This window comes from Rhipicephalus sanguineus, chromosome 6, assembly GCF_013339695.2.
Source record: "Rhipicephalus sanguineus isolate Rsan-2018 chromosome 6, BIME_Rsan_1.4, whole genome shotgun sequence".
Lineage (NCBI taxonomy): Eukaryota > Metazoa > Arthropoda > Arachnida > Ixodida > Ixodidae > Rhipicephalus > Rhipicephalus sanguineus.
This window is the reverse complement of record NC_051181.1, coordinates 149,721,056-149,748,159: the sequence shown is the minus strand read 5'-3', so window position 1 is coordinate 149,748,159 and position 27,104 is coordinate 149,721,056. Positions and strand designations below refer to the sequence as shown.

Here is a 27,104-nt window from a genome sequence, read left to right as displayed (position 1 = left end):
CTGAGTGCTTCTAGGTTAAGCTCCCTGACCCAGCGCCGAGGCACATGCTCGTTTTTTTTTTTTTAATTTTAATTCAGAGCATGACTTTTAATTTTATGTGTTTTATGTGTACATGTGGTGGGCAACGATCGCGAAGAGGGGGTCGCTCCCACTCGTTCCTTTTTCCTGGCTACTCCAAAAGCGTTCCACAAGCTATGCTGAAACAGCAGAACATTGAAGATAACATGAAACCTGCCTGAAACGGTAGCCCCACCGGCGAAGACGCCACGAGCGGACGCGGCCTTCGTATCTTGGCCGACGGAGATCGTAGATGTGCGGACGTCCACACCGCACGGTGGTTCAAATTTTCTGTCTACTCTTGCTTTCTACATTCCTACTCCCGTCCCTATGATGTTGAGCCGTGCTACCTGGCGGGCTTCAGAAAGTTCTTTTCTTTTCCCAACAATAACCCCTAGCCCATCCTGCCTGAATTCACGAACTTTGCAACTTACCGCGCTTGAGTCGGCGGTCGCAGGGCGCAGTTCGTGGGACATGGTTTCGGTTCTTCGTAGATGACACGCTTAACTGCAGTATTCAAAGAAACAAAGTAAAACATCACCATTTATTCTAAATTGTAAAGTGAAGCTTTAGCGTTTTCTCGTTTTGCAATTAATAAACGTACACAACCTTTCAAGCACACAGCGAGCACAGAAAGGTACACTTAGCCAAGCCAAACCAATCCGAAGAGCAGTGTTTTTGTGTTTGTGGTGCTTGCATCAAAAAGCGCGGCATGAGCCTCTGTAGTCTTCTGTTGTGAAGTCTCTCGCGAACCTCGCCCCACTCATACATTCACAATGAGCAGTTCTGACACCGATGACGACATACCTGACGGCAAAGTCTGCCAGCAGTTATGCGAAGAATTTGCGGCTATAACACAGACGGACACGGCCTGTGCGCAGTTCTATCTCCAAGACAGGTCCTGGAACCTCGAGGTAAATTTCGCTGCTGCGCGCATTTCTTCTTTGCAGAAGCACGACGTCTTAGAATATCTATGTTAAATAATTAAGATTCATCTGAACCCGTGGCTTTGCTAAGTTAGCCGGATATTTTTCTTCAAGTGGACTGTCATTGTTCTGAGGTCGACAAATCTCTCTTCGTTAGCTCAAGGCAGGACTCCAAGTTTCGCATTTTCCGCACTGAAATCTGTACCACACACCTTTGCAATACGTTGTGCAGGCCTCTTACATCTCTTAAGTATCTCTGATTACAGCGTGATTTTGTTGTCGCTAAAGGTGCCATACTGATTCATGTTCTTCAGAATGCCTTAGCGGTCATTTGCAGACTTCACGCAAGTTTCCGAAAAGGGAGTGTCTAGCGTTACGTCTAGACGTAATGGTACGAGCCGTTGCAGTTACGTCTGGACGTAAGAATAACGAGTCTTAAAAGTTACGTCCAGCGTGGCAATACAAATACAGCCCGTTAGACCTGCCGAACCGATTGGCCTCGGTGGCGCAGCGGCTAGCGTGTCGTGCTCGGAACTGCGAGGACGTTGGTTCGAACCTCGCTGCTGCTGCAATTTTTTTTTTTTTTTTTGTCTCAGGTGTTGCTGAAGTCTGTTGCCAGAGAAGCGCGACGAGGCTCTTGGGTTACGTACGCCTCCGCCTGCCCCGAAGGGGCAGGCTGCGCGGGCTAAACAGCGCGTGGCCGCGACAGCGGCCAGTAGCGCGTGACCGTGACCCTGCCAACCGGCCATTGAGCGTTAGCGAAATGGCCGCACTCGCGAAGCGAGGGCGAAGCCACGATTAGGTTGCCGCGCCCGAAGGGCGCAGAGGGCCTTCACTGAGCAACAGGAAAATAATGTACTCACGTTTGTGGAAAGCCACATGACTAGAGTCCCTAGATTTTCCCTGCTCTTCAACAGGGAAAAATCTAGGGACTTTAGTCTGGACGTAACGATAGCGGTGACTACAGTTACGTCTGGACGTAACCCTAGCAACAGCCTTCTGAAAACGCACACTTTGCCTTGCAGCCTTACTGCTTTGTCGTTAGCGGCTGTTGCGTTTGCTATTTGCATGTCTAGTAAGCACCGTTGGATGCTCATGTCAAATATAAAACAGCTCTCGCTGACGCATATTTTCCCTTTGCAGCGGTCCGTTAATGACTTCTTCGAAGACCGCAAAAACAAGGGCGCCGTCAGGGTATCTGGTGATGACAACCGTGCAGACGTAGTCCTTGTTGTGGAGTAAGTGCATATTGTAACATTGTGAATTTTTTGTATTTTCATCCTGTTACTTATTCCGCCGTTCAACGTAATTCAGCACGTCATTCAGCAACAACGCATAGCAGGAAAATATTTATAATAAAACTTTCACAGCAGGAAAAGAGCATGGCCTTATTTCAACATGTGCCCTTTTAACCGGAAAACGAGAAAGAAATGTGAGCACAGCTTTCTAGACTTTATAGCTAGGGAAAGTATTAACATTTGGTAAGGCACTTTTGAACACAGGGCAAAGTATTTCAAGGTCTTTAAGTTGTCTAATCTGTGGGCTCTGATGTTCTGGCAGGTTTGAGTGTCTGCACTCATAAATGTACGTACATATAGTAGTATGATGTGAGAACTTTGATGTGGAATGCACGTCTTGATAGTCTAATGGTTCTACATGCTGTTTAGGCAGGCATTTATTCCCACATCTTGTGTGATCTATAGACCACACACTTAATATTGAAAAAGAAGAATGTCGTGCACCCGTTTCGTAGCATGAAACTACAAAGGAAACTTGGACATGTTTCTCTGAAAGAAGGTTTCGCAGCTGAAAAAAAAAGTTGTTCTTGGTCGAGGCATATAATCTGATATATTGTTATTCTGTAAAAGCTCAAGTAGCTAAACCTCATGTGTTTGTTCCTCCTGTCAGTGTCGAGACATCTTGGTATTTCTTTGCTCCAGCGGCAGCCGTCCAAGTCTCGCAGCTGCCGCAACTGCCATATTTGCTGAGGCAGCCACGAGCAACCGGAATGGGACAAGGGCTCCAAGCGCCACTGAAGGTCAACCCAACACTTTGAAGCTTATCTCGTGGAACACGGATGGTATTGATGATAAGAACCTGGTGCTTCGTGCAAAGGCGGTCTGTTCCACGATTGAAAGGTAATTGGTCCGTCACTGATATGGCGACTGTGACATGATGGATCTGTGTATATTCCGTGCCATCTAAATGTGATGGATCCGTAACTCTGGAATTGTAAGCATCACTGGCACAGCATAGCTGCTTGGCAAAAAATAGCTAATCACATGAGGATTTGATGCACGAGATAAGATAGGAACAGAACCAATATTGTAACATACCAGAAATGGGCAACATCCTCTTCGCGCTAAGCCGAATTGTCTCTTGCAAAATACTTTTTAATTTTTCTCCTAGATTTATTTCAAAAATAAGGATAGTGGTTGGGAGGAGGATTCTCCACGAAAACTTTTTTTTCTTGTTTAGTGCTGGCATAGACGTTGCGTTTCTTCAAGAAGTGGTGCCTGCCTCGGCCGATATCTTCAAGACACTCCTTCCTGGATACAAGTGCATCATGGGGAATACCATTGAGTACTTCACAGTCACTCTGCTCAGGAAGGCAACCATTGACTATGAAAGTCATGTCATCTACCCATTTTCCAACACTGCCATGGGTCGAAATGTGACGTACATAAAGGTGAGTAGACCGCTGTCTTCAAGGCACTTGTGTGTTCCTAGTGTTCAGGTGGGGCATTTTTGTAAACTATTGCTGGGATTAGGTGTTTTGTTTGTCACCGTTTCTTGCACATTCTAAGCAATGTCTGAAAGTCACTGTTACCTGTATCTGTTATACGGCGATATTAAACATGAATGTAACAAATCGTCAGATATATCAAGGTAAATCCAAAAAAATATTTCTTGCCAATATCGGCATGTAACCAGTACGAGCTTATTACGAACATTAGCTGCAACATATGTTTTCATATTGTTTGCTGTGTGACTTCACTCTACACTCAAACCTTATTGTAACAAAGTTACAATAAGGTTTGAAAATAACTGCGAATCCGAAAATGCGTTATTAGTGCACATTCCTAACACTGTGTCTATGGCAGGAATATTCTTAATTTACTTCATTATATTGAGGTCTGAGTGTAATAGTGTACAACTGCACTTTTGGTTTTTTGTGTGAACAGTCAAACTTGCTTCTTAGGCATCGTTTGGGGGCTTTCCCATCACGCTGATGAACACACACTTGGAGAGTACGGCCGACTTTGCCGAGCAGCGAACAGTGCAGTTCTACAAATGCCTCAAGAAGTGCGTCAAGGAACCTGACGAGAGGACGGTCATCTTTGGTGGCGATCTCAATCTGCGAGACAGCGAGGTATGCAATTCGTGCCGTGGGATGGTGCATGCAAACTCTTTCAATGGCGGAATTTTTCAGATTGTTGCGGTGGTGTAGCGTCATTCACATGAAATCTAAGTCAGTGTTTTATCTGCCTTGACGTTGCTGCGTCCTCTTCGCGACTTGCGACGGCTTCATTGGAATCTCGGCTGAATCGCGTTAAAAGTTGTCATTTGGTGTGGCCGGCTAGCATGTGTATGTGTTTGCACTTCATTTGATGCATTCAGATTTATATGCATACCAAGAAACCTCAGATCGTCGAAATTAATCTGGAGTTACCCACTATACTCGGTTACAACCTACAAAAAAAAGAATGTCAGCTCCGCCGTCCCTCCCCCAAAGAGAATTAAATTCTCCGTCGAGTACTTATTTTGGTGACTTCAAGTACTTCTTGAGTGTTTCAGATTGTTGACTTTCCCATACGTCGCTGGTTTAGGTCAGAAACTTGAACATCCTGGTAACTTTCGTCACTGATTCCGCTATCAGTGCTCAGCCAAGCGTAATCTTTTAGGTAGTAACGAAGAACCTTTAACTCTTAGTATGCATATACATTTACATTAGCCAAGAAAAAGTACTTATGGTTTGAGCGGAGACTGGCTGGCACGACTGTCTTTCACAGGTGAAAGGCAAGCATGCGTGCAGTTCTGTGGGCGGAGAACTGCACGCATGGTTGTTGTTTTTTTTTGTAGGTTGTAACAGAGTATACAGCATGCCTATTGTGGTTTTGGCATGCAAAATTCCGGAATTGAAGGATATATGTAGGTTTTACCCTCTTTCAGGTTGAAGACATGGGTGGCCTGCCACAAGGTGTGAAGGACGTCTGGGAATCCTGCGGGCAGCGCAAGGAGGTCCGCTACACGTGGGACATGACGCGCAACGACAATGTTACCTGGAACGGCCGCTTCAAGCCTCGATGCCGTTTCGACCGTGTGTACATAAGAGCTGCCAAACCTGCTACCATGAAACCAGCATTCTTCGGCATGGTAGGGCTGGAGAGGCTGAAGCCTCACAGATGCTTCCCCAGTGATCACTGGGGTCTCCTGTGCCACTTCAAGCTTCTCTAGTCTGGCTGGCATTCCGTTGCATTTACGAACTCAAGTCATTGAGTTTGCTTCAGTGCGTGTTTTTAGTCCGTACAAAAGGAAGACGCCAACAGCGATGCACAGTTTTTTTTTCTGCTGTTGTCAACTCAGGGCCACAAAATGCATGCCAGTAAGCATGCCGATTTGTCATTGTGCCATGCACGGCATACTTTATTTGCTGTATATAAAAATTTTCATTTCTAAAATAAAATGTGTGCCTGCCGTTTGATGTAGCTGTGAGTACAGGTTGCTCTCGCAGCTTGTGAGGCCAAATGTAAACCACGACGAAACAAGTTCATACAGTTGAACATCAATGTATAAAAACACAGTTACAGCAAAGTAAAATCCAGCATGTTTCTCACCTACAACAAGAGACTAATGCGTAGCAAATGTGCCGTTAAACAATCGAGTGGAAGCAAGTGGCGTGACAGGCGCTAACAGATTTCGTCAATGGAGCACCAGCGGACAATCTCGTAGGCCAAGTGCTGCATCGTGCAGGTGCTGTGGCCGCCCGCCGGTTGCTGCCATGTGCCAATGCTGCACATGCCCAAGCCAGAAGTAGCGGTCAATATGCGGCCAGAAGAGGAAATGCTCAATGCCATGATGCATGGCGATTTATCTTTTGGGTAGCACATTGCCCCCTGCCTTCCCTTTGTGTAGCTTTCAGTGCACTCGTTTTGTGAGATAAACCTTCTTATACTCACAGATCTGAATTATTTTTTGGCAGGAGATTTGGAAGGCAACGGGGTAGAATAGTAAGGTCATTTAGTAATAACTAATAAGGATATTGCAGGGCCCCTTTAATAATAATAATAATATCTGGGGTTTAACGTCCCAAAACCACCATATGATTATTAGAGACGCCGTAGTGGAGGGCTCCGGAAATTTCGACCACCTGGGGTTCTTTAACGTGCACCTAAATCTAAGTACACGGGCCTCAAACATTTTCGCCTCCACCGAAAATGCAGCCGCCGCGGCCGGGATTCGATCCCGCGACCTTCGGGTCAGCAGTCGAGTGCCATAACCACTAGACCACTGTGGCGGGGCATGGGCCCCTTTAAAGAACTACATGAAATGACCCCAATAATCGTTCTCAACTCAACACTGATGTGTTGGCACAAAATTAGGGCAGCGAAATTCTGCCTTCACTTTCTCCCAAGTAATCAACATTTCCCAACCAAATAAAGCAAACAAGCTTTAAAGTGATAGCTTAAAGGAGTACTTGCATGGCATTTTTGTCATCTCTTTATTGTGTTAAAATGAAGTTTTGAATGCTCTATACCTTAATAAAAGCATTAGCAAGCTCTTAAATGCTTGAAATAGTTTACTATAATTGTTTACATGAGCCAGTAGCAGTACACAGGAGTGAATACATTTTAACCTTCATTGTGGCTGGCTTTGCTACGATTTATATTAATGCCATCTGCAACTGCGGCCAGAAATATTGCTCTTGTTGCATGTAGTGCTTGTCAAGTATAATCCTTTTATGTGAAAGAAACCGAAAAATTATCTTTGGGGCATGTAGGTAATCTTTAATGGATGCAAGGATAGTGGTGCGTGTCGCAAACTACGCAACAATGTTACAGTGAACCCTGAAGGGTGTCACAACCATGTCGTACAAAAATTGTGTATGGACGATAAGGGGCTATGGAAACATGACCGTTTTGCATTTCAGTTGCTCAAACGTGAATCGGATTGAAGAGCACACATTTATATAGTAGCAGAATACATCTCTGCTGTATAGCCTAGTTCCATCCAGAGACAGTAATCCACTTCACATCGTGCAATGACCACACTAACATGATGCTCCCTATGTGGGACTGAGCTACGTGCACGACTCAGTCACGTTCCACAGGACCAAATAAAGTTGTTTTCAATTCAAATTCATTGAAGGATGTCCAAACTTAATTGGTTAACACATTTTGGCACGAATTACAACACGGGCATTACAAGGAGCAAATTCATTGCATGTCAATTACAGAAAAAAAGATGCTCTTTGTGTTTAGATTACATTACACATGGCTTTACAGCTGCGAGATAATGAGGGAAAAACACAGGTCTTCTTCCCTTACGTAGTTTTCTTCATCATCAGTAGCACTGACTTTAATGGGTGAGCTGTACAACAATCGAGTGCTGGTGGTTACCGGGAGAACTGCCTCTTCCTGTTGTCTGTTCCAACAGGAATAGGCTTGTAGATGACGGACTTCTCGCGCTTCTTGGGTGGCGCTCCTTCATAGCCGTAGTTGGCAGCTCGGCCCTTCTTCCTGGGCCGTGCCTTGTTGCTGCCGACATCTGGGACTGAGTTAAGGAGGCTTATATCTGTTACAGAAGATGCTTTAACCTAATGAAAAAGCTGCCAGTATATCACCAGTAGTGATTAACTCTTTAAAAATACATTTAGTTTAGGAACACATTGTCATTATGAGGTTTGTATAGAGCACCTTGAAAACATCACTCTGAAGTGCTTACAATGCACTAACTTCATAGCTCTTTCTTGAGCATGCTTTGAAATGCCTTACTGTTACCCATGGACTAAAAAAGAAAGCAGTACTTATTACTCGATAAGAACACAATACTGGAAGCTCCTTGCGAACGTTGCTAGCACAGATGTAGCCATGGGGAGGGGTGTTCAGCCCCCCACCCCCCTGCAAATTTTCAGTTTTGCATTTGTATGTATAGTATATATATAGCACACGCACACATACAAACACAGGAACATACATAAAATGCGCCTGAAACCCGCCCCCTACCCCTCCCACCGAACAAACTTCTGGCAATGCTTCTGGTTGCTAACATAATTTATTTAGAGCTAGCCCTGGATTTGCTGGGACACTAAGTATGCACAGGACTCAAGGATTGAAACGTGACAAAGATTTTTTTCAAGTGAAGCTTGAAGTAACAGACTTGCAAAGCTGGCAAGGTTCGCTAAAACCCTCTTCACCCACAGCTGCCGAGCACAGAAGAAAGCTTAGCCGAGGGTCATGAGAAGGCACGGAGAAAGTACAGCAAGGTAAAAAAAAGTGTCTTTTGCCCAACGGAGCGTAACTGAAGCTATTGCAGCAACCCTCTCCTTTACCACCATACCCATTTCCAGACATTACCCCACCCCGTAGATTACGAGAGGGGATGACACATACTTAGCCATAGAGAGCCTTTCTTCTTGGATGCACATAGGGGGGTATGCACTGGTATGAGGACAGTGAGCAGTCTCACAGAGGGGACTCGCACAATGCTCTCACATCCCTGCATCTTTCAAGAACGTTGTCTTTGAAGCAAGCAAGCAAGAAAAGCGCGTGTTCCCTCATGAGAGACAGAAATGAGTGCCTTTCTCTTCTTTCTCCTGAATCACTATATATCATGAACCCAAACCAACTTGCCCACCTATCTGTTATTCTGCAAAGAAAACCAGTCCGTTCGGCACGACCACGCTAGGCTTCACTTGCCCTCATTTCCTCCGATAGAGTAAAGGCTTCTGAATTTCTTTTAGTATAACGACTGTTATGAGCAACTGCTCGTGATAACCACATCATGTCGCTGCAAATCTGGCCGCTAAAGTTAATATTGCTCTGATATAAGTGTTCGAGTTAAAATTACACCGACATGAAACAAACTGTAGCTGCTGGAAACGAAAGTATGAGCATTACTTAGCCCTAAATTTTTGCACTTCAATGAGTGAGTACAGTACATACAGTGAAATAGTACCGTTATAACAAAGTACTCGGGGACGTTCAAGATACTTCATTATGCAAGTCATTACATTATAAAGCTCGTGCAGCGTAACGCTTGTGTGGTACCAAAGATGCAAGAAATTCTTTGCTGCACAGGCCATCTCATAGAATCATTCGACTGAAGATGAAATAATATTTGCACGCTCACTGTCACATTCATTTTTTTCCCTTTTTTCTCCTTTTCATATTGTAGTATGGGCACCTGTTAGTCCAATGTGTCCCCACATTTACATCACAACCACTCAGCCTCCGAGAGCAAAAGGATACTCAGGTCAACGTTTGGAGGCACCAGGAAGCCAAATGACTTGGCCACTTGTATGAGGTCCAGCGTGTTGACGTCAAAAATAGATTTCAGGTGATGCGAGTCATAGGCTCGCACGTACGCCTTGTACGCCTCCTTGGCTGACATGTGCAGGTAGTAGTTCTTTGAAATGAGCTTCTCTAACTGCACATACAAACAAAAGAATAAATAAATGAAAATAATGACTGCGGAAAGTGTTGCAATTCCTGCAACATTAGGCTAATTTGTGGACAGTCAAGTTGAGTGGAATCATGATAAACGGAAATCATTTAAGCGGAACTGCTGCCTAAAGGGGACGTGTGGTTTGGTTGGCTTTGTATTCATGCAATGCTAAAAAAAAATTGTGAAACGGTACCTTATTAGTGCAGGATTCACACCAAAATAATAAATGAGCATTTTTTCATTCTGCCTCCACTAAGCGTGGCCAGGAATCAAGCCTGCAGCATTGTGCCACGCAGCAGAATTCCAGAACATTACAGCGGGCACAGTCAACCACACAAGTTTACGGATCATGCGAGCAAATGGCCAAGGGCTTTTCCATGACATTTCCGCAACATCAGCAGCGATCGACAGCAGCACTACGCACAAGACGCATCCCTCTCTTAATCGATGGCTTAGCTATTTCTTCACTGGGCCACATTTCTCTATATATTCCACCTTAACACGACACACTCTTCGGCAGCCGGGGCTATGTGCTTTTGTCTCGAGAGCAGTCTATCAGCATAACTCTTATCAAATGCAATCTTCCTCACAAAGTGATATCTATCCAATGGCACAAGTTCGAGGCACGCTGTGATAGCTGTGATTCTGCTATCAAAGTAGAAGTGTGAAAGCCATACTGCAGATAAACGCTTTGCATGAAAGCAGTGAACTAACAATGCACTGCACTGCAGTGGAAAATTGATATGCCAGTGAATAACAAGACCCATTTCCGGCCCAGTGCTGCGGTCGACAGTAGGTGGCGCACTGCTAGGTGGCACACACAGGAAGCTTAACACGCGCTCACGTTGTCTGTAAACTTTTGCGGTTGACTGTACTTCGTTCTTACACTAGATTCGGAGCAGTCACTGTGATGAAATATGTCTGCTGCTGCCGCTGTTGTAGTAAATAGCCCGGACATTGCGCCACAACGAACTGCCATCGCACTCACCTGGGGCTGAATGTTGGCAATCTTTGCCCACGAGAACTCAAACTCCTGCAGAGGCACCTTAGCCACCTTGAGGTAGCGCAGGAAACCGACCTCTTCAGGTCGTAAGATAAGGAGCGCGTGGCCACGCCCACCCTCGCCTCTCGCCGTACGACCCACCCGGTGAATGTACTCCTGCGTGGGACAAGGCACACCGCGTTAATTACACCAACCTCTCACCCACTGTGCATTACAGATAGATTCGACAGCACTGACCTTGCAAGTTGCTCATCGTATACACTTCATTTTCTTGTATGCCAAAGGTTAAGGGAAGATGGAGACGGCAGCCAAACAATGGAAGCCTCAGCCATGAATCAATATTTATACTAGCAATTTGGTTGCCTCAGGATGAAGATGAGTTCCCTTGCCGAAACATCGGCTCCAGGCTGAGCTTTGTTTAACTCAGTCACTGTTAATCAGTATCCTGCTTTATTTTCTTTCTTTGCTTTCACTCAATCTATCAATCCATCAATAAATCAATAAAAGTTTACTTCACTGGAAAAACTTGGATGCTCCCAGGGCTAAAAGTTGCTCTAGGCAGCTTGACCGAGTACCTGAAGACCCTTACGTTGGCACCATGCGACATTCACGGTACGAATATGCACATCAGATCATAATCAGAGGCGTGAGTGCCCATTGTATTCATAGACTCATGGTTGGCAACTGAATTTTTGAAAGCCCAGCTTCACGTTGCAGTTTGAAACCACCCAATGTCTCACCTTTTGTATTTTTTTTGTGGTAAGCTCTGGGATGGCAAAGTACCATCATAATGTACACATTTTGTGAGGTTATCGATGCATTGTTCTATAGTTGCCTTGGCAGTAAAAAGAAGGCGCTGAAACAAAACTATGTCTACTGACCTTGGGGTCATCAGGTGGGTCATACTGCACGATCCAGTCAACCTCGGGAATGTCAAGGCCTCTCGCAGCTACGTCTGTGCAAAGCAGGATTCCGGACTCCGCATTACAGAATTGGAAAAATGTCGTCGTCCGCTTGGCTTGCTTCTGCTTTCCCTGAAAAATTCAAACAAAATCAAAACCATTAGATCACATAAACCTGTATCAATGACAAGCTTACGAGAACGGGTAAAAAGAACAGGCTCACCATTAATGTTGCACACAAAGGTCAACGAAGTTGTAGATGCAGCTTTCTGAACTACACTGTTGAAGCTACATGTTCAAATAACATACAATATTTACTCTAATTTACGGCCTTTTTTTTCTTAGCAGGGCAAATTTCCTAAAAAATGACGTGCACACAATTAAGAGTACCTACTGGAACAAAGCTCTAATGATGATAACCTCTCATTACTTGCATAAAAATCTGAAATACTATCCAATCAGTATGTTACTGTAGCTGAAGAAACAATAAGGAGGCCTGTGACAGTAATGCCTGCAGTCCACCATGGTTCACAAGCAACAAATTATCTTTGGCAGATGAGAACATATCGCCACTAGTTGCCTCTCACAATGATAATGCAGTTAATGTACAGTCAAGTATACTGACTTCATTTGTTGTTCCTAGCTGTGAAAACCCATGTGCATGCTAATTAAAATTAATTCAATTCTTGGGCTTCACATGCCAATACTGTGACATGAGTATGAGGCAAGATATAGTGGGGGGCTCCTGGATGAGCAATTTCAACCACTGCACATAAACATAAGTGCACAGCTGTTTTTGCACCTTTGCCTCCATCGTGATTCAGCCACCGTGGCCAGCAGCAATCAAATGCAAGTCCTCGAGCTTAGCAGGCAACACGTTAGTTGGTAAGTTACCACATCGAGTTGAAGAGCACGCTATAACCAAGGCCCATTGAAGTAAATACAGCATATAGAAGTCGAAGATAGTATTCTGTATATGCCCACATAGAGGCAACTCGATTTATAGGATAAGTGAGGTCAGCGTATCTTGAAGCTTAGCAAAAAATTGGGGGACCCTTAAGCTTCGCCTTTAAGAGTTGAACGCAATAGCGAAATCCGGCCCCTAGGCGCACTTCAACCACTAAGTGCATACTTATTAATGTGTATTGTTACACACACACGCACACAGGCACACACACACGCGCGCGCGCGCGCGAATGGTACAGGTGTTTGATCTAAAGCAAGATTCGCATGGCCTCCGAGATACACGCAGCGCGCTCGCCATCTCGGAGGCCATGAAGAGTCTCACAATGCCTCACAGATGGCAGCACATTATCTAGCGTTTGCTGTTTGCTTGTTGATATGTTTTCCGCTAGATGGACATAGTTGTCCATTTTTAGAGCTGTTTGAAAGTTCGTGTGCCTTTTTAGCGGCAATGGCTGCACTATCCCGGCCTTTTTCGACATAGTTTGATGGCCTCCCAAATGCGCCTACAAATCGCCGAATGGGCTCGTTTTCGTCGTGACAACTGTCGAACAAAATGCGTTAAGGAGACTCCTTCCACTACATGGCATTTATGTAGTGTTTTTTTCCGCAGCGCACCTGCAAGTGACATCGTGGCTTTGTGGTAGGACACCTGCTTGCCACGCGAACGGCCCAGGTTCGATCCTCAATGGGACCGAAATTTTTATTCTTTATTTTATTTGCTTCTTTCTCGATTTTTCGCTCACGGTCGATTTTTCGCTCACAACCAACGGGGCCGACACCGACGACGGAATTTCTGCGACACGAGCTCTCTAACGCTATCGCGTTAATACGGTTAAGGCAAGGTAGTGCCTCCCTCCGTTGATGATTGATACTTTGTTTGCCGTGTGTCACTTGCCGTCAGCTTGAACATAACTTTACACTCCTGTCGCAAAAGTCAAGGCATTGGTAGATTCAAAAATGTACATTACAGGGCAACTCTGAACTGTATAGAGTGAACCTTAATGCACTTACATGAATGCTCATGACAGGCAAGTCGATATAATTCAGCAATTCGTGGTGGTACTTCACGGAGAGGCACGAGCTGAAGAATACCATCACCTTCTTTTTCCTGTTCTTCTTCAGGAAGGTGAAGAGCAGCAAGAACCGCTTGTCTGAAGGGCACACCACATAGCCCTATGCAAAGGAACAAATGAACTTACCAATGTGGTACATGACAGAACATTGTTGGTAACAAGGCGGTTGCTAGCACCAGGGTCATCTCATCGTATCAAGATACCAAGGTTAATACAGGCCTCTACAACAGAAGAGAGCTTTACACAGTTTGACATGGGAAATTACTCATCTTAAACCTAATGGAGAGTTGAACTACATAGAAGCACATACTGCACGTAAGTGCACTCTATAAAAGAAACGGACTTACTTTGGCCCAAAACACAGTTAAATCTTGGTACAACAAACTTTAATATAAAGAATTTCTCGATATAACAGAGTATTTATTTTTTTATAACTTCATGTCCGTAAAGCCCTCTCCCCATATTTTTCCTCTCCACCAAAGAGGGAAGAAAATATGGGCACTGTAATGCATTGTATTGAGCACTCTACACAGCCTAGTCAAAGAACATCAATGAATGGTGTATAATTCCGTAACGCCTTGCTTTTTAATATTGAGAAATGAGTCGTCGGTCGAGTACTGGAACCAACGAATCGGCATACCTGTTCAAGGCCTTCCACCGTAGCCTGCTCTTTGTTCTCATCCAAGCCAATGTAAAGGGGCTCACTCTTGAGGGCAACCTTAACAAGGTCCTCGGTCTTCTTTGTCAGTGTAGCGCTGAAGAGCATCGTCTGTCTTCGCTCTGTCGGCATTAAGAAAATGGAAGATTCAATCGGTGGTTGCAGAATTCTGACCCTCTACCACACCCCTGCGTTTACTTAAAACCACTTCAAAGCCTGCTATAACACCTGCCACGGTGGTCTAGTGGTTGTAGTGCTCGACTGCTGACCTGAACGTCGCAGTATCGAAACCCGGCCGCGGCGGCCGCATTTTCGCTGGAAGCGAAAATGCTTGAGGCCCGTGCACTTAGATTTAGGTGCACATTAAAGAACACCAGGTGGTTGAAATTCCTGTAGCCCTCCACTACGGCGTCCCTCGTAATCATATCGTAGTTTTGGCACATTAAACCCCAGCAATTACAAGCCTGCTATAACAACGAGATTTAGAAAAAAAAAAGTGTGTTCAATTTCCACATGAAAGAAGGACTTCACTAAAACAATAAATACTAGTATGTACCTATATCAAAGTACCAGGCACCTTTTTTTTTTCTTTTTTTTTTTAAATTGCAAATGTTAAATAATGCTCTGTGTTCTACGAGCACCAGTTATTTGCGTCTATTGGCAATTTAATTTCACCACATTTCTTGCATCTTCAGAATCGTTAGAAGCACATCATGGCAGAACAGATTCAGAACTTTCATATCATCAGTAAGTTTTGTCAAGTTCGCCAAGTATGGACTCCATGCGCAAACCCTTTACAGGAACATTGGATGTGAGAACGTCAACTACAAGGCTGACTGAAAGTAACCAAACAGAACTGCAATGTAGACACGTTCTGTAGTGTTACACGTTGTGCTTGTTTTATACAACACTCGGGAAATAGCTTTCTAAATATTTTTGTATTTAACATGTTTTCTAGCTTTCAGACTATCAATGCATCAGTTTTAATAAAAGCCATGCACTTGTACCACCATAAGCATATGCTTACAAAAATAACACTTTACGCATTAACTAAGTACGATGCCGTGCCATATTTTTGCCACGACAGTGTGCTAAACAATAAGCTTGCTACAGCAACACCTTTCGTAAAGCTTTCCCCAACTTTCTTGCCTTTTTACAACGAAAGCCATGGTACTGATAAAGAAGCTACAATGAATCCTATGCGACAAACAAAGATCTGAAAGGCAAGAACACTTACTTGGCAAAATTCTGAGGATCTGCTTCACCTCCTCTTCGAAACCAATGTCGAGTATACGGTCAGCCTCGTCAATTATGAGGCACTGTAGATTTTTGTACACAAATTCGGAGGAATTCTGAAATGAGACACACAGAACCGATATTCAACTATTACTGAAGAAGACAGCTTGATGACCATTACGCAAAACAGTGGGTGCTTATCCCAATGACAATTAAAACATTTCTAAACTGTTTTCAACCAAGGTGATGATCATTCAGGAATATTAGTGTCAGTTCTATAAGAAACACAAGCACATAGAATGTTTTCTGTCGTATTAAAATCAGCAAGGTTGGGAAAAAGCAGCTCGGATTGTCTAGAAAATCGAGCATTGTGCCGTAATATGTTCCGGACATATGGAGGATGCTCGCTGGCTTGTAGAAAAGCACGTATTAAAGCATGGCAAGTTCTTAAAGGGGCCTGGCAACACTTCCAGGAACATGTGAGCCAAATATTATTATGCTGCACGCACCAGGAAATTTATGGTTCTGCGCTAAAAACTGATAAAAATTGCTTGCTCTCTTCTTTGCAATGCCGTCACTAACTACGTAGCAAGCGAGCCTGTCGGGGATTTTTTGATCATGTGAACAGTGTGCCAACGGATGGTGCCCGAGGCGACGTGCCAAATTGCCATCATGTGCCACCACAGTGCACATGTGAACAAGAAGTAGCATCCAAAGAAAAAAAATTAAGAGTATAAGAGAAAACAATGAAGATTATGATGCACGGCGACATAAGATGCCACATCATCCTGTTGTCATTACCCCCCATGTAGCGCTTGTGGTGTTCACTTTCTTGTCGTCTTTTTTTTTGCGCTACTATTACACCATTATGAATCAGTACCAACTAGCTCGCCTTTCCGTTTTGCTTCCCCCATGTAGCTTTCAGCTTGCTCATGGGGACAAAAGCAGAGATAGAGAGAGAGTGCACAGTCGGCTCATGCGATGACTCCTCATACTTGATGGACTCTTAAAAAATTTTGTGGCAGGAGATTTGAGAGGCAACAGACTTTGACAGTAAGGTCACTTTATGACAACTTAGAAAAATGTTTCAGGGATCCTTTTAAAAAAGAACAATACTACGGCTAGAAATGTGGTAGAAGGTAAATGAACATTGGTAACACACTAGCAGAATTTTACGAACATCCTACTAGAAAAAAAGGTAGTCTTCTAATACAAATATAGAAGCAGATGGACAAGTACGCCAGGGTCACAAATTCCATCAAGCTGCTATTTCAACAGCTTTTAGTTTCTGTACTTGTGTCTTTTTTTACTAGTAGTATTTCGACTTATTTCTGTTTTTGTGTAAACGTTAACTTTGTATATGAGCACTGCATCATTATATCTCAACAGGAAGTTTTGTGCGGGAAAGAACACCAAGTAAAGTGAAACTAAAAGGAAATTTGTTGACTTGTGTATGTATGTATTATTTGGCGACATGGGCACGGAGCTGAAGAAGCACACAATTAGGAAAAGACCTACTTATGCAATGGACTAAACTAGAACTAGTGATGGTGACACAACCCAAAGAAAATGGTGGGGAAAGACATTAACAATACAAGTTGTATCCTGAAAAATGTAGTGGAAGTCACGTGCAATCTGAAGCTTTGTTGTCCTTGTTTATGGGACAAAGAATGGTTGCTGTTTCCAAAGACTGGGCCTTAGGTCAGCACAGTGCAAAGGATGGTAGAGGTGCACTTGACTCAGATATGACAACGGGAATTTCGATAAGAGAAGTTTGCAGACAGTGACATCAAAGCTTCTTAGCTCGCTCCCCCCTCTTCATTATTCTTGAACGATTATTAATAATGTGCACGCCAAAGATGAAATGACAGACCTGCAAGTGGTCAAGCAAGCGTCCAGGGGTAGCAACGAGAAAGTTGACGCCCTTGGCCAACTTGCTGGCTTCGGACTGCCGGTTGGTGCCTCCCATGATGAGGCCCAGCGTCTGGTTCTGACCGGAGAGGAGCTCCTGGAGCACACCAAACGTCTGCATGGCCAACTCACGTGTCGGTGCAATCACCAGGGCCCCCGTGCCATTGCGAGGCATGAACTTCAGCTTGTACAGCAGTTCCACGGCGGGGATCAGAAACGCCAGCGTTTTGCCGCTGCCTGTTTTAGCAGCAGCCACCACGTCCCTGTAAACAAACAGGTGTTGAGATGGAGAAAGGAGGATTTCGTTTACATAAAGGGGAAGGGGTCTGCATGAACCACTGCACAGACTGCTGTGGTTTGCATTGAAGAAGCGGGACAGAAAAGAAAAGGTGTGATGAATGAGGAAGAGTTGCACACTACGTTGCAGCATCTCTAACGTTATGTCTCTAGTCCAGTGGCTTGTAAAGAGGCTGCGGCAGCTCTCGTAATCATAGCTGTGATATTTGTAACATGTGGAGCACCTAGAAGAAAGTAATTGGATCTATCAAAGGGAGTATTTTTTTGCCATTTTTGTGCGTAGCTTCAGTGTGATTCACACATTGCAGTTTGAATATGTGCTGTGCGAATGTGCCATCCACTCTAAACAAAAGCAAAAAGCGGAACGGCAGAGGGTAAAGCCAGATGAAAACTAAAAACAAGAAAAGCACGTGGTGTGAAGACTACCATTTATCTGCACAGGTGGCACAAACACAGTGAAATTTGATCAAATGTGAATCGCTCAAATGGAATTGCTACTTAAACAAAACAACTGCCTCTCATTTGGTTGGTATTGAATTTGGGTGGCGTCCTCCCTATAGTAGATGTTCCTCAGTAAATGAAACACCTGTTAAAATTAAACACAATTTTCCAATCCCTTTGGGTTTCAAATAACAAGATTCTGCTGTAGTAATTGCGACACTACATAATCTGTACTTTGTGAACTTACTTTCCCTCCAGCAAATGTGGAATGGTCTTGGCCTGGATCTCAGTCATCCTCTTGAAGCCCATACCCTCAATGGCCTTCAGTGTGGCGTCAGACACTTTCCCGCGCAAGGAGCTGAACTGTGTGTCCGACAACACTCCAAAGCTTGTGCCTGGTACTATGGTAGAAGAAAAGCGAAAGAGTGGTGTTGAATCTGCCAAGTGAAAGTGCCATTTCACTCAGCCACATTAGTTACACGGCCCTTTCCAGCTTATGAAAGCAAGCTCTTTTTGGGCGATACTGTAGAGTGAAAGCAACTAATACTCTAGTCAAAGAGGCAAACTTAGCGATAGTTTGAGTGTGAAAATTGTAATCTGCATTGAAAAACAGTTTACTTTGGATGTTAAGACAACGCAATAAACCACATCTGAGAGCTATATCTGATTTTACAGCAATTTCCATCGACATGTTATGTACATGTTGCATGTGCCAACTCATTAAATATACAACACAGCAAAACATTAGGCACATAAAAAAGCATGGCAACGTTTTATGCATGGCGGTTAAATTTCTCAACTAGTTTAAAGGGACCGACAACTGGCCAGAACGGGTGATTAGATCCTGGTGGAAATGAAAAGGCCGTGAATTATAGTGACAGATTCCAGAATACTTTTCGCGATCTGAGTAGGATTTATATTTTTAAATCGCGTTTAAAAGTAACGAAAACCGGTATGTCGCGCAGCCTAGCGCGAGCGCCATGAACCAGACGTATGCAGTCTTAAGCACTTTGTTGTACGTAGTCTAATGCTTTTACACGCACCAGAACGAGGGCTGAAAATTTGAATATGTATGTTATTGTCAATTCCCGTTTGTTTCTAAGGTAAAAGAGGTAAAGCATGAGATGCGGCGCTGCTTTCGTGGCTTCCAGTGAAACGGAGGCTGCGGCGCATGCGCGCGGTGTCCGGCGGCGTTTCCCGCGTAGCTCGATTCTCGTCTGCTCTCGTCGTATCGGACTTTTGAAGAGTAGCACGCGAGTTTGCGCTGCTGCTCGCAAAATGCCATCGACTTACTGTTCTGTGGAGGATTGCTACGACTTCATGAACAGCACTGCTGGTGTATCCTACCACTTGTTTCGTTTTCGAAGGCTTAGCTTGGCTTGGCTTGACTAAAATGTGATAAAGCGACCTGTGTACGGCCAAAGTACTTCTATAAGAAGCCCCAGAAAAACGCTATAACTATTGTAAAATAATTTAATAGGCTAGAAAGCAGTACTCGCGGCACCACAGGCTTTGCAAACGTAACATTGCCTTTTCATACTTAGGGCATAACTTGTCACCACTGCTGGCGTATAATCGCTATCGCGCTCACCTCTCACTGTTTGCAGCATGTGATATTAAGACTGCATAATCGCTGCAGATCGAAAAACTCTGATTACAAATGTTTTACGGCGTTCTTCGCGTTACCACTCCGTGATTAGAAGCTCTGACCGGTAAGCTTCCCATTGCACTCAAGAAAACAGGTACCACAAAAGTTGGTTGTCGGTCCCTTTAAAGCATTGCACTCAATGGCTATCCTGTTAGGACTGCAAATTAACCAGCACCAATTATTCATTGTGACGTCCTTGTGAACTCATACGAGACTTAAGAGGGCTGTTGCTCACTTAGCTGTTTATTTTGCCATCTAAAGTGAAAACTACAATACAGTGTTTGATACATACTGAAAATTGGCAGCGCAAACAAACGGGACACAGAAGAGGAACACAAACAGGCGCAGACTGAAACTTGGATTTATTCACAGAAGATAATATATACCAGAAAAAACATGAAGGGAAAGGGAAATACATGAGGGAAGGAACCACCATAATCAGGTGTCGTCCATAAACGAGATTTCACAATCTAAAAGCGATATAGAAGGTGAGCTGACACAACTATCGATATTCTTTTTAATGAAAAAGGCTTCCGCAATCTCCCTAGTTTTAGTGTCTCGATGGGCATATAAAACAGACGTGCGCGAAAATTCAGGTACGCAACCACACTTTGTGCAATGGGCGGACAAATGTAAACCCGGGGCAGACTTAAGCGCATTGTGGTGTTCTCGCAAGCGCACATTCAGGCAGCGCCCTGTCTGCCCGATATACACCCTGTCACAAGACAACGGGATGCAATAAACCACTTTTGACCGACACTTAGTAAAACAATTGACATGTTTAACACCACAACCTTCCTTCACAGGGCCTGCTTTCAATTTGCATTTTCTGTCAATTTTGGAACACACCTGCTGCAATTTTTCACTGGCGAAAAAAACAACGTCAAGGTTAAATTTTTTTGCACATTTTTTTATCCTATGCGAAAATCCGTGCACATACGGGACAACCGCAAACTTCTGTCGCTTTTTTACATCATTTGTAGGGCATCCTTTTCCTTTCTGCCCGATATACACCCTGTCTTGTGACAGGGTGTATATCGGGCAGACAGGGCGCTGCCTGAATGTGCGCTTGCGAGAACACCACAATGCGCTTAAGTCTGCCCCGGGTTTACATTTGTCCGCCCATTGCACAAAGTGTGGTTGCGTACCTGAATTTTCGCGCACGTCTGTTTTATATGCCCATCGAGACACTAAAACTAGGGAGATTGCGGAAGCCTTTTTCATTAAAAAGAATATCGATAGTTGTGTCAGCTCACCTTCTATATCGCTTTTAGATTGTGAAATCTCGTTTATGGACGACACCTGATTATGGTGGTTCCTTCCCTCATGTATTTCCCTTTCCCTTCATGTTTTTTCGGGCTATATTATCTTCTGTGAATAAATCCAAGTTTCAGTCTGCGCCTGTTTGTGTTCCTCTTCTGTGTCCCGTTTGTTTGCGCTGCCAATTTTCAGTATGAACCTATACCAACTTGCCCGCCTTTCAACACTTCTGCAGTGTTTGAGAGTTCACATCAGTGAAGCGAGGGTCACTCTGGCAGTTCACTGTTAAGGCTTTGGAAAACAAGTGCCATTTAGAATTTGCGGAAGTAATGATGCATAAATCAGCTTGCACATTACACATGCATGTGTTATTTCAGGCAACATTTGAAAATTTACAAGATGATCAGTCATCTTAACAAGCGAAGGAGAGATGGTAACCCCAGCAATGTGTTGCACATATTCACCTTAAAAAGTGCACTTGATTGCACAAAGCTGCGATTCTTCAGCAAGACAACCAGATAAAAAGCTGCTAAAATGAATGGGCAAACTTACGAGGTTCTGGCTCTGGTTCGGCCTCTTCAGCCTTGTCAGCATGTGCCTCTCCTTGATAAGAAAAAAGAATTAAATACCAAGGTTTTACATGCAGAGACCATGGTATGATTATGAGGTGCACTGTAGTGGGGACACTGCATGAATCCTGACTATCGGGGATTCTTTAACTTGTATATGCCCAGTGTCCTACACATAGCACGCTTCTTTGATGCACTCTAACATCGCTATTTCTTTAGCTGATGACTAGTGCCACCTACAGCACATCAAGCAGGCCTCATTGAGGTCTGCTTGATGTGCTGTAGGTGGCGCTAGTTATCAGATAAAGAAAGAGCGATGTTAGAGTGCATCAAAGAAGCGTGCTATGTGTAGGACACTGGGCATATATGAGTTAACGTGCAAGGGTGTCTACATTTTGCCCTGATCGAAATGCGGCCACTGTGGCCAGGAATTGAATATGGGTGTTACCTGCACCCTCCCTTCCCCAAAAGGAAACTATTGATATGTAGGAAGGTTCTATTACAAAGAAGTAGGATCAAAAGTTGGGCTAATAGGCTAGTCTGGGACCTCTCCCTTGTCTTTTGTCTATTTTTTGCGCTGGCAATATCTTGTGCTAGTTGGTAAGTAGTGCTAGTCCGTGTCCCTTCCGTTTTCTTATGTTTTGGTCATTTTGTGCTGCAATAAACATTCCATTACAAAGCCCAAGACATGGCAGCCAACAGATCAGTGGAACAAGAATTACATTAGCAGTTTCTTCATTTTCCTTCATGACTGTAATGTGTACCAATCACAGAGTTAAGCATGTGTGTATGTCGAGCGCCTTGACAGGCAACTGTGGAATCACATCTCCCACTTTTTTTATGAGTTAGTGGCTCATTAATTAACATGGCAACATATGTTTAAGCATTAATTCTCTCTCCAGAATTGAGCAGTACCACCAGGTTTCGGGCAATGCGGATGGTCCAGAGAACCTACTTTTAAATTTTATAAAGAGGCTGCGACCTCACATATACACGTATTAATGATTTTTAAACAATCTTCAGAAGCTACAACTACTGCATCCTGTATACATTCCATGCCACACGGCCACTGTACACAACGCCAACATTCTCACACATTATGAACCAGCGCTCACAACATAATGCACTACCACCTACTAAAAGCACATGGAGATACTGACTAACAGCTGTGCCACATGAGAAATGCAATGCAAACAAGTGGCTCATCAGTGCCTCTCACCATCTTTTTCTTCGTGTTCAACACACTTTTCTTCTTGAGGCTGGTCCTCTGGCTCTTCCTCGACCATTTTCGTTTCTTCTTCTTCCTCCTTTTCGAGCTTCATTTTTTTTGCTATAAAACAAAATTAAACAAAAATCAAACTGTCACCTAATTGCAATAATGAGCTTTCTTACTGATTGGCCAACACAGAACAATATTTTGCAGGGCGCCCTCGAACTTTCAAGGATAAAAAAAGGGAGAATGATGATATGAATGTATCGAAAATAATGAAATCTGTAGCCTAAGCAACTGAACAAAGAGAAACTGTAGACATACGCCATACAATGAAGGAAAGTCTTGCTCAAATTTGTTGTCATATAACCGCAATTTAAGTTCAAAGGCAGTGCTCGGAAATGTCTTCATTAAGTTATCCAAACAGTGATGTATTATAATTTATAGGGCACTGAGGGGGAAAGCCCTGGGCTCGCATGCAGGTAGTATGTGCTTGTATGCAACCGCCCCGTTCCCTCCTTTCTTTCTGTCAGGTGCCACAAACATAGAAGAAAACAAACAAATGCATAAGATTTATCCCTTGTGAATAAGTCATAAGGCCAGTATAGGTAAGGAACTGCGTCATACATCGCAAGACGATTTGACATCTCGTTCCCTACTGTGATCCACTACAACCCTATCAAACTTGCCCTCCTCAATCGCTACCTGACTACTACCCAACTGTATCTTTCTTATGAAACGCAACCACATGTAGGTTAATTAGAGGCCCATGAGAAGGCAATCGAGAGCACCGTGGGTACTCAGGTCGCCCTCGGATGACGTATCACAGATCGGTCAAAACATCAGCCATGTCAGTGCCGATATTTATCACCTTCGATATTTTACTTGCACTTCTGAGGGCTGCATTCTGCGAACTTCGAAATAACACGGATGTGCACCAAATGACACCGCGTATCGAGGGAGACCAACATAACCGGACTTCCACCTTACCATGTCGACTTTCACTGTCCAGCTCCTTCACAGCGCGTAACTTCTTTCTGTTCTTCTGGCGCTTCTTGATCTTCCGCATTACCACTTGATCAGGGATTGCCATGGCTCAGATCTCTAAACGGCGAACCACAAAAGCCGAGCGCGTACGCACCACGCTATCCACGCTGCAGAAAGTGCGAAAAGAGGCTTTCTCTACTTTTCTAATGTCGGCCAGTGTCGGCTATAAAAACCGAAAAACTAGCCGCCGAACTAAATACTGAATCCTAAGCCAACAATTCAGACAAGACAAGCCAATACGAGACACAACAAAGAACGCGCGTCGCGCGTAGTCGTTCACTTGCGCGATTGTTCTTACGCTCCGTGTAGTAACGGTAGTGAACGGTAGTAACTAGTAACCACGCAAGTTGTTCGCGTTACGGCTACTGCCAAAGACAGCATGCGAACGTTACATTTGGAATCGGCTTCGTAGGGACCGACAACGATGACACTTGAAGGCAACGTCCTGAATCCGTACTGGAACTGGTGTCACAACCATCCTGTCGAGGCTCCTGCGCACACCACTATTTCTTCGAACTTAGTCAAAGAATGGGAAAAATACCTGAACAGCTGCGGCGTTTTAACGCCGCCCGGCGAGCACAGAATACTGTCCGAGCGGCTCTTGCTTCGCGAGACGCTGTGGATGCTGCGCGGTACGAAAGAACTGTTCGCGTTTTCCTGGAATGGAACGGAGTTCGTCGTCAATGACAATTTCAAGTTGACGCACCTGACACAAGCAGCAGTGAAGAACTCGCTGGAGGAAGTGTGCCGCTATGCGTCCTACGTAGCACATTTGCAGGACTTCATTTCAGCGACTGCAGGTGTCGGAGAGGAGACTTCTGTGGTGTCGCTTACTTACCAAGCCTTTGCGAACTCTGTTGCGGAGCAACTGGTGCCATACAACAGACTCCTTGTGGACATTGAAAAAGTGCTCATAGAGCAGAAGGAAACATTTACGCTTATGATGCTGTTTAGGGACATGCATCCATATTTTGAGAGTGTAAGGCATCTGCATGACATTTACAGTAGTGTTCTGCCCAGTGATTCTACAACCAGCCCCGTGCAAAGCACAGTCAAGCTTCTCAGCGTTCTCGAGCGGGCCTTAGAAAGTGCCACAATTTTAAACCAACACAGGTCACAAACAGTGAGCTTGTACCTGGATACATTGAAACCCTTCATTGACTTCGTCGATGAGCTAAGCAGCACTGGAAAGCTTACTGATCCGTATCAAGAGTTTCCTATCAGACGCGCTCGCGACGTTACGTTTGAAGACCCAACGTACTGGAAGTCATCTCTCTACATATGCGATTCAGATTACTTGAATACCATCATGGGGCCCCATTTACTGCCACTCACGTCTGCAGGCAAGTCGATGGAGCACCTGATGCATGCAACACAGAGCAAGAACCCTGTCCAAAGGAGTATGCCGGGTACACTATACACATCCATTATCAACAACATACCTCATTCTGCAAGCAAAGTTGAAAGCGAGGCAAACCAGGCCGCAACTTTGAGAAATGTTGCAGAGATATTTGAGGAAATCAATCAGTGGACTAAGCAGATTGGTTTCTTTGGCCTGATTAATGTGGCCTCCGAGCACATGTCGATCAAGATGGATAGTGTGACACGCAATTTGACTTGCACATTGTATCAAGTTCAGCAAGCAATCACAACTGCGGTGACGGAAAGATGCCGTCAGAACAGTGCCAAGTTCCTCCATTATCTCCAATCCGAGTGCGAGCTTTCCAAACAGATTGACACTGTTCATAGTCACTTTCTTATGTTCGCTGGTGAAATTATGCACTTGTTTACCTCTGAGGTGTTCCTGAAGCTTTTGTCAGACACTCCAGAGACGTGGCAGAACTTGTCATTCTTGAATTTTGCCCTGCAGGAAGCACTGTCTTGTCACTGCCAACCTGTTCCTTTCTGTAAGAAGTTGAGCATGAGACTGAAAGGGAGCTTTGCCAAAGTACCGCTGGATGGTTTTGACAATGTTGTCCTGCGCTATGATGTAGCGTGGCCAATGTCAATCGTGTTGACTGAAACCACCCTCGATTTGTACAACCGGATCTTCGTCTTCCTTTGCAAGGTGAAATGTGCCAAGTTTGCTCTCGAAGAACTGCATTTCCAGGAGCTCCACAAGAGCTATGTCAAGGAGACAATGACAATGAAGCGGGTTGCTCGCTTTCTCCAGTTACTGAGATTTCAAGTCCTCACTTTTCTCAACTCCTTCCATGCATGTCTTATGCAAGAAGTCCTGCATAGCAGTAAATTAGCCTTTGACAAGGAACTAGAGAGTGCCACAGATCTGGACACTGTCATCAAGTGCCACGAAGGGTTCGTTGCCAAAGTGTTTCGTCAGTGCCTGCTGAGCGACCAATTCAGTCAGCTGCGAGAACCGTTGCTCTCTTTTCTAAAGCTTTGCACCAAGTTACATGTCCTCTGGAATAGAGGTATGGAGAATATACCTTGGTCTGAGGTCAAAAGCATCCACGACGGCTTCATAAGACACCATGCTGCGTTCAAGAGCACAGCCATAGCATATGTGAGGCGAGGGTATGAAGACTCGTCGCAGTTATTAACGTTTGGTCTTGATACACCCTATTTATACGTTCTAACAACCAAGGATTCCTAATGTCGTTGGCATTCGGTGCTTCCAGTATAATAATTGTAATTTACATGTTTTGCTGTCTTCCTACATATTGTACAAGCATTTAATCCTGTGTTTAGTGTAAATGACCTTCACTTTCCCATTTGCTAATAAAGACATTTGGGATGTTCCCATGCCACATCTGTGATGCCTACTTTTTTTTTTTTCATACCAAGCATTGTACATGGAAAATGTGGAGACTTCTAGCATGGGCACTTGAAGGGAGAGTAAAGGCATATATTGAATCGATTTATGCAGTTGGAACACCCGTTAAGATGCTGTATGTCACAGCACAAAGCAGCAAAAAAATGTTTGGTGCACTGCATCGGCAAGCAGGAGCAGCATGCACAAAGTGCAGAATGGTTAACACAGTATTTTACCATCCTCGGAACAGTCAAATTATTGCACCCCTCCTTGGCACCAAATTTGGGCAAATCACATGAATATTGTGAGATTTGTGACTGTACAGAATTAACAGTTGTAATGAAAGAAGTTGGCTCACATGTTTCAGAGTATTGGCGTATTGTTCCCTAAACTGGTCATAAAAACTGGACAAATAGAACTGTAAAACGAAATGCTATTCACACCTTACGTCGTATCTCAC

At 44.2% G+C, this 27,104-nt stretch overlaps 3 protein-coding genes across 4 annotated transcripts; 2 read left to right on the top strand and 1 right to left on the bottom strand.

Annotated features, from left to right (window-relative positions):
• Positions 1-715: 715 nt before the first annotated feature.
• Positions 716-5,686, top strand: LOC119396760 (tyrosyl-DNA phosphodiesterase 2). The gene is made up of 6 exons (XM_037664068.2): positions 716-971; positions 2,127-2,221; positions 2,924-3,121; positions 3,462-3,672; positions 4,186-4,356; positions 5,157-5,686. Exons 1-6 carry the CDS (start codon positions 834-836, stop codon positions 5,439-5,441), a joined length of 1,098 nt encoding a protein of 365 aa, XP_037519996.1. The 5' UTR covers positions 716-833; the 3' UTR covers positions 5,442-5,686.
• A 1,863-nt stretch (positions 5,687-7,549) lies between these two features.
• LOC119396759 (ATP-dependent RNA helicase DDX18) lies at positions 7,550-24,031 on the bottom strand. 2 transcript variants are annotated; one of them, XM_037664066.2, is made up of 12 exons: positions 23,815-24,031; positions 22,834-22,944; positions 21,598-21,648; positions 18,385-18,538; positions 17,362-17,662; positions 15,490-15,604; positions 14,235-14,374; positions 13,533-13,694; positions 11,535-11,687; positions 10,639-10,809; positions 9,455-9,632; positions 7,550-7,751 (listed from the first exon to the last, which is right to left on the bottom strand). In XM_037664066.2, the coding sequence occupies exons 1-12, from the start codon at positions 23,915-23,917 to the stop codon at positions 7,600-7,602; spliced, it is 1,791 nt and encodes a 596-aa protein (XP_037519994.1). In that variant the 5' UTR covers positions 23,918-24,031; the 3' UTR covers positions 7,550-7,599. The 2 variants fall into 2 exon arrangements, with proteins under 2 accessions (XP_037519994.1, XP_049273171.1); XM_049417214.1 differs by having other exon boundaries at positions 21,598-21,645; positions 23,815-23,964.
• Positions 24,032-24,146: 115 nt separating this feature from the next.
• LOC119396758 (gamma-tubulin complex component 5) lies at positions 24,147-26,633 on the top strand. Its single transcript, XM_037664065.2, has one exon. The coding sequence runs from the start codon at positions 24,296-24,298 to the stop codon at positions 26,483-26,485; it is 2,190 nt and encodes a 729-aa protein (XP_037519993.1). The 5' UTR covers positions 24,147-24,295; the 3' UTR covers positions 26,486-26,633.
• The last annotated feature ends 471 nt before the right edge of the window (positions 26,634-27,104 follow it).

Bases quoted from the DNA above. Each gene is read 5' to 3' on its own strand.
- LOC119396760 (XM_037664068.2), top strand. From the start codon at position 834: ATGAGCAGTTCTGACACCGATGACGACATACCTGACGGCAAAGTCTGC. The intron at 972-2,126 runs GTAAATTTCGCT...TTCCCTTTGCAG, and splicing joins ACAGGTCCTGGAACCTCGAG to CGGTCCGTTAATGACTTCTT. The intron at 3,673-4,185 runs GTGAGTAGACCG...CTTGCTTCTTAG, and splicing joins GAAATGTGACGTACATAAAG to GCATCGTTTGGGGGCTTTCC.
- LOC119396759 (XM_037664066.2), bottom strand. From the start codon at position 23,917: ATGGCAATCCCTGATCAAGTGGTAATGCGGAAGATCAAGAAGCGCCAG. The intron at 15,605-17,361 runs GTCTGTCATTTC...GTCTCATTTCAG, and splicing joins GCTTGCTTGACCACTTGCAG to AATTCCTCCGAATTTGTGTA. The intron at 9,633-10,638 runs GTGAGTGCGATG...TTGTATGTGCAG, and splicing joins TTGCCAACATTCAGCCCCAG to TTAGAGAAGCTCATTTCAAA.
- LOC119396758 (XM_037664065.2), top strand. From the start codon at position 24,296: ATGACACTTGAAGGCAACGTCCTGAATCCGTACTGGAACTGGTGTCAC.